General features: G+C 28.8%; 1 protein-coding gene across 1 annotated transcript in view; it reads left to right on the plus strand.

The window, feature by feature from the left end:
- Nucleotides 1-2,431: 2,431 nt before the first annotated feature.
- LOC112515661 (cytochrome P450 85A1-like) overlaps nt 2,432-7,639 on the plus strand; it is a 7,853-nt gene continuing 2,645 nt past the window's right edge. The window contains exons 1-6 of the mRNA XM_025122565.1: nt 2,432-2,622; nt 3,452-3,773; nt 4,724-4,873; nt 5,824-6,069; nt 6,987-7,073; nt 7,160-7,238. Coding sequence (XP_024978333.1) covers nt 2,432-2,622; nt 3,452-3,773; nt 4,724-4,873; nt 5,824-6,069; nt 6,987-7,073; nt 7,160-7,238 — 1,075 coding nt within the window. The remainder of the gene's footprint in view (nt 2,623-3,451; nt 3,774-4,723; nt 4,874-5,823; nt 6,070-6,986; nt 7,074-7,159; nt 7,239-7,639) is intronic.

Raw genomic sequence — 7,639 nt, forward strand, 5'->3', positions numbered from 1 at the left:
TATAGAAATAAGTGTCCTATAAAAAATTGAGTTTATAGGACACTTTCTCAAAAGTGTCCTATAAAGTTTGCTAATGCGATGTTTTGTATTAAAAATGTCCTAAAAAACTTATTAAGAAACCCAAAAGCGTTATATAAACTTATTACAACACCTCTAGATCTGACGTCTTATATTTTGTTCCTATAAATTAAGTCCTATAAAGTGGTCTATTGGGACACTTAGAGATTGGGAGCGTCCTATAAACCAATTTTATTGTAGTGTGTTTTTTCTCAGTTTCAGAAAATTACAACATATACTGTTCTTTTAATTTTTTTTTCTTTTCATATGATACTTCCAAAAAAATACTGAGAAATGTTGATATAATAATATATTTCTTAATTCTATTAAGCCGTCCAACTGTCTGTTAAGAATTTATTGTTTTATAAGAATAAACTTGTATTAAAAACTTATATACACAACATACAACAATTGTCGATTGTATAAACTTGAATTCTCACCAAAAACTTTAGAAAGACATTTGTGGAAGACTGATATATAACTTATATTATGAAAGATCATTTAGCCTAGCGGTGTGTGAGCATTTGATCTTCTAGGAGGTCAGGGGTTCAAAACTCACCAAATGTGAGGAGTGTATGTGAGTTTATTTATTCTATTTGCAGTATATAAATATTATATACTAAAAAAAAACATATGTGTATAGATCAAAATAAAAAGTTTCAATAAATCTCAAATACGTAATAATAAAGAATAATTTAAAGCAAAATAAAAAGGTTCTCTCCAAAACAAAATAAAAGAAGTCCATACATGAGTTTTTATATATACTTTAATTATTTATAAATTTTATTATTTTATATTTATATGACGGTTATATAGTATAATATATTTATTATATGATATTAGAAGGGTATTCGTACAATGTAGCGAGATAAATCTTGATTCCATTGTTTAGTTTTTATTCTGTGTTTATCAATATAATACAACTTTATGTGGTTTTGAGAAAACGATAATGTTTTTATTTTTGAATGATATATAAATTTGAAGATAAAATAAAAAATTGAAAAAAAAATAAATTGATATTAGTATCAAATTAACTATTTAATAGTTCTCCTTTTTTTATGTAATTTATTTTATTATAATTTAATTTAGATTTAAAAAATAATTTATTTTTGATTTAATAGTATAATTTTTTATAAAGATATATAATAATTAAATATTCTGTTACAGCTCAATTATTATCTTAATTATATTTAAGATTTTCTATATTTAAAATGAATATTTATTCCGTATTTGATTATATTTATTTGCAGTTAGTTACACAAACTTAAAAAATGGAGCTTTAATAAATTGTACTTATGCATAATTACTTATTATCTTGAATTTTAAGTAATATGCATCAATATACAGTACTTCATGCATAAAAAATGGTTTTTAAAAGTTTTTGTCAAATGTTTTATAATATAGTATAGATATTGCATATATAATATGTGTATACATATATAAAAATGTTAGATGTAATATATATTATAATATAAATATATAGGTATGATGTGGGTTAAAACTTGGGATCACGTGAGACCAGCTTGTTTTTGTGAGATCCGTGAGACCACTTTTTTACACTTAAAACTTTACAATAAACGCTGTGAAGGTAACCTTCATAGTGTTTTTGCTATGAAAGTTCAGTTTTTTTACCTTCATAGCGCATCGCTGTAAAATTTTAAATGTAAAAAAAGTGGTATCATAGATCTCACGAAAACATACTGGTCTCACGTGAACCCAATCCTGTAAGTTAAACAGTACACTACACCATATAGTATAGTATAACAAAATTATAAATCGCAAATAATTTCAAATTAATTGATTGCATGTGCATGGAATTGGATTAGTGGGTATCTGCTATATAACACCCACTGCTACCACCCTAAAACAGGAGAAGAATATGCAAGATTGAATCTCTTGATTCACACACTATTTTTTTTTTTAATCTAGATATCCAACCCGATGTGTAAGCCGACTAATCTCAGGATGATCACTTGTTTTGTGGGTAGCTCGAAGTCATCGCATTTAAACCTTCGTGGCCATAAGGAGATTTTTATTCCTCCTTGAATTTGACCAGACACTTTTGACCGAGATCACGTTCAAACCAATATTTTTACAATCTATGATAAATGGTGAAAGTAAATAGGAAATTAATGAAATACACAATTAATACAATAAATAAATTAATTATTCCAAATATGGATAATAAAGTGACGAGTAATCTTTAAAACATCCATATTCAAGGCCTATATATACACATTCCACCATACCCAAAAACTCACCATCTTTTGCATCTCTTTCAACTTCTGTCTTCTCTTCTTATATATATATATATATATAAAGAGGTATATATATATATATAGCTATACATACATATATATATATGTATGTATAGATGGCTGTTTTGACAGTGATAATTGGTGGTGTTTTGGGGGTTTGCCTGTTGATTACACTTGTTCTGAGATGGAATGAAATGAAGTACAAGAGGAAAGACCTACCTCCTGGTACCATGGGTTGGCCACTTTTTGGTGAGACAACTGACTTTCTTAAACAAGGACCCAGCTTCATGAAAACCCAGAGAGCAAGGTTCGTCTATCCATCGATATCGATCTCCTTTTTCTTAGTTCATCTCTCTCGGAAAAACCCGTTTATGTTTATACAATTATACACGTCAATGGCGTTTTGTGCTTCATGTTACTGTCTTATATCCGTTAGACTTGAACTATTTATTTAAGAAATACCACTTTGACTATATGAGTTGGGGGTTTTTATATCCTTTCAACCTAATCTTGACCAATATCTTGTTTTATGATGTTTCAAAAACCCTTTTATGTTTGCACAAACTAATCAATGGTTCTTTTTCTCTTTTTTTTCTTGCTTTTCTTCCCATTTTCATGAAGAAATGAATTGTATATATAACAAAAGGAACCCTTTTCAAACCACAAGGGTGGTACCTGATTGGTTTGAACTTGGCTCCAAAGGTCAAAAGTACCAAGAGGTCTCAGGTTCAAACATGGAGGTTCAAATGCGATAACTCCGGGCTATCTGCAAAGCAGGTGGTCGCCCTGGGATTAGTCGGCTCGCATAGCGGGTTGGATATCCAAGTTAATTAAAAAAAAAAAAAAACCCTTTTCTTGATCTTTTTCAAAACCCCACAAAAACCCTTTCATTACATGATCACCAATTGAGGTGTTTCAAGTGATCCCAACTAAATCTTGATACCTTGTATCATGATTCTTTAATGTACTTCTGTTATATATATATATATATATATATATATATATATATATATATATATATACACACACACACATAGGTTGAAGGGTTTTCTGCATAATTTCACTACAAGATCTTGAAGACATATATATATATATATATATATATATATATGACCTATATGTATATATATGTATAGGTATGGAAGTGTGTTTAAGACCCATATATTGGGATGCCCTACCATTGTATCAATGGATCCAGAAGTGAACAGATTCATACTGATGAATGAAGGCAAAGGATTTCCTCCTGGCTACCCACAATCCATGGTTTATATTTTGGGGAAATCAAACATTGCTTCTGTTAATGGAGATGCCCACAAGATCATGAGAGGTGCATTCTTATCACTTGTCAGCCCTCCCATCATCAGACACCAAATCCTACCCAAAACTGATGCTTTCATGAGAACCCACCTCACTAATTGGACTCATCAAACCATTGATATACAACAGAAAACCAAAGAGGTATGGTTTCTTTACATTACACCATCTTCCATAACTTCTTCATATTGTTCAGAAAATTGCTAACGACAACGGTGGTGTCCGCTTGGTTTGAGTTTGGCTCTAAAGGTCAAAAATATCTGGAGGTCTTGGATTCAAATCCAAGGAGGAATAAAAATCTCATTGTGGCCACGGAGGTTCAAATGTGATGACTCCGGGCTATTTACAAAGCCGGTGGTCGCCCTTGGATTAGTCGGCTCGCATAGCGGGTTGGATAAAAAATTGCATACAAAGGAAATACTTTATTTTAAATATTTAATATTAATTATATTATTAAAAATGATAAATATATTTAATATCTAAATAACTTTAAATAAATAAATAATTAATTAAAGAATAATAACTCTCCTTCAAGATTAATTTTGGAGATTTCTTTATCTTTTTTTAAAATATGGAGAAATATTATGGTCTTACCAATTTTATGTATTTCGGATAATTTAACATTAATTATATTATTAAAATAATACTTAATATATTTAATGTCTTAATAGATATATATATTTTTTTATAAAATATTAATTTATATTCACTTTCTACCATATAAAATAAAATAATTAAAGTCCTTGAAAATCAAATTTGAAATTTTTACTTACATTTTTTCAAATACGGAATAAATGTCTTTCTGTTATGTATTTTCTCTCGATCGAAGAATATTTTAAGGAGTTCTTAAACTCCATTTCTTTCTGAAATTTTGTTGCAGATGCTTTTAATAATATATTATCAACATTCTTATTATATATCTCTACAATTTCAATTTAAATGGTTGGATTTTTTTTACTGTTTTTTTCGATATTCAAAACCACACGAACCCACAAAATGAAATGAGAAACGGACGAAAACGAACGGAATTCAAGCTAATCGACCTTTCAAGTTCAATTCGGTTGTCTTCTGATCTCTTTACATTTTTCTCACAGATGGCTTTTCTATCTTCACTTAACCAAATTGCTGGAATTGGATCAAGTCCTTTATCAAAGGAATTCATGGCTGAGTTCATGAAGCTTGTATTAGGAACTCTTTCGCTACCTATCAATATACCGTTCACGAATTATCATCGCGGTTTACAGGTGAATCCTTCAGTTTCCCACCACGATGACATCAGGTTTATAGTTTATCAAAAACGTCTGAGTGTCATATAATAAACCTTCTTATAGGATTTAAGCTTATAGGATCAAACACTTGTGTTCTATCAGTTAAAAGATGTCTTATAGAACAAGTGTCTATAAATGTCTTATAAAAACAGTGATGTGCCCAGAATATTTTTTAAGCGGTGGTATTATTTGACTATAAGAAACAAATATAGAGATATTTTTCACAAAATTATTATTGGTCTCTGTTAGTTAGGTCATTGTATTTCATATGTGAAGTCATGTGTTCAAGTCTTTTATTGCAAAAAAAAAAAAAAACAGAAACATAATACATCTGAAATTAAAAGCTAAAAACTAAGAAAATGACAGTAATGAGATTCAAATTCGGGTCTTTGGATGGAAGAAAATTCTTGCAAATCAACACTAACAAAGGAAACTTGGATTCTAGTTTCAAAATATACATGATGACACATATCAAATTGGTACGGTGACACTTTTCACGATCCTACAATGGAGGAATGAAATGTCGGCATGTGCCACCACAAAAACAGCCTGCGTCCTTCCCTGTATAGAAAGTGTCTTTATAGGATGCTTCTTAAACGTGTCCTATAAAAAGCTAATGGGAATTTGTTAAAACATCTTAAACACTTATTATAAACACACAAACGTTCGATCCAAAAAACACTTCCCGGACATCTACATCTAGGGCTTTTGAAACCTGAGTTATAATGAAAACTGAGAAGGACTTTTGATTCAAAAGAATCAATACTGATTAAGTATGTATAAATGTATAAATTTAAGTCTTATAAAATGGTCTATTAAGACAATTAAACACACTTTTGACGTTTCATAAACTCGATTCAGTAGTAGTAATGATTTATGAGTCTTGATGAACGTCAAAGATTGAATCTTGAGTGATTGTGGTGCAGGCAAGGAAGAAAATTGTAAGAATGCTTGAGGAATTGATTGAAGATCGAAGAAAATCTCAAGAAATTCATGAAGATATGCTTTATTCATTGATGAATGGTGTCGACAACAGATACAAATTGAGTGATGAAGAGATAATTGATCAAATTATCACGATACTGTATTCTGGGTTCGAGACTGTTTCAACTACTTCGATGATGGCTATCAAGTATCTCCATGATCATCCAAGAATTCTTGAAGAATTCAGAGTAAGTTCACTATAAAATCTTTAAGTAAATCCTGATGAGATTTTATGGCCATGATTGGAATTAATATTACAATAAAATGGGGTTTATAGAATGTCAATAACTTTATAGGACTTCAGAATATAGAACCAAACAAACTATAAAATATCTTACCTAAAAGTGTGATAATAAGTTTATATGATGCTTTTGGACGTCTTGATAAGTTTTTTATGGCACTTTTAATGCAAACGTCATATTAGTCATTTTATAGCACATTTTGTAAGAAGTGTCCTATGAACACATGTTTTTATAGGATACTTATTTTTATATACGATGATTTTTTAATAAAAATGTCTTAAACATTTGTTATGATACCCAAAAACGTCCTACTTATTACGGCACCGTTAAATAAGACACTTTATTGTTTGATCATATCACTACAACAAGATTGATTTTGTAGGACGTCTAAAATGTAGAAACATTCTAAGAAAACTTTATAGGACCAAACCAAAAAGTGTCATATCTAAAAGTGTTATAATAGGTTTTAGAACATTTTTAGGTGTTTTAACAAGTTTTTTAGGACCCTCTTAAAATAAATGTCGTATTAACTAATTTTATACATCATTATTTTAAGAAAAAAATGTCCTATAAACATAAGTTTTCGTCCTATGAAAATATGGTTTATAGAACACTTCTCAAAAGTCTCTTACAAAATAGCTAATAGCACACTTTATTCTAAAAGTGTCCCAAAAAACTTGTTAAAACGCCTAAAAGCATCCTATAAATTTATTATAATGTTTTTAGTTATGACGTTTTATAGTTTGGTCTTATAAACGTAAGTTCTATTAAGACGCTTAGACAATTTAGACGTCTTATAAATTCGATCTTAATTTAACTGTAATTAATAATTTAATTGAAACTTTAAAAATAAAATATTGCAGGAAGAACATAGACGAATCAGAGAGAAGAAGAAGGCTGAGGACCCACTTGATTGGGATGACCTCAAGTCCATGACATTCACTCGTGCGGTCGGTTCCTTTTTATTTAATTAATTTAATTTAATTTATAATATTTTATTAAATTAAAAATTAATTTATTTTTATAAATTATACAGGTGATACTTGAGACATCAAGATTGGCTACAATCGTAAACGGGGTTCTGAGGAAAACCACAAAAGAAATGGAACTCGAAGGTCAGTTAATTATGGTAATTATTTACATAGTTTTTTTTATTGTAAAAAAAATAATTAAATTAATTATTTTTCTTGATAATTAAGTCATAATTTTTTTATTAAAATAGCAAAAAATTATCAATTCAACTTTTTTTTTTGAAAAATAAAATATTTATATAATGTAAATACAACAAATAAACTCACACACTCTTTTCACCTTTGGTGATATTTAAACTCATAACCTCTTAAGAGGCCAAAGGCTATGATAGTATGAAAACAAGGGAGTGCTAATGGCACCCCTTTGATAGGGATGCCAAATACATTGGAACTTGAACCTTATTAAAAAAGATAAAAAAATAATAAAATAATATATTTTATTATTATTACTTTATATATTAATTAATATATATATATATATATAT

This window comes from Cynara cardunculus, assembly GCF_001531365.2.
Source record: "Cynara cardunculus var. scolymus isolate 2C chromosome LG 7, CcrdV1, whole genome shotgun sequence".
NCBI classification, from domain to species: domain Eukaryota; kingdom Viridiplantae; phylum Streptophyta; class Magnoliopsida; order Asterales; family Asteraceae; genus Cynara; species Cynara cardunculus.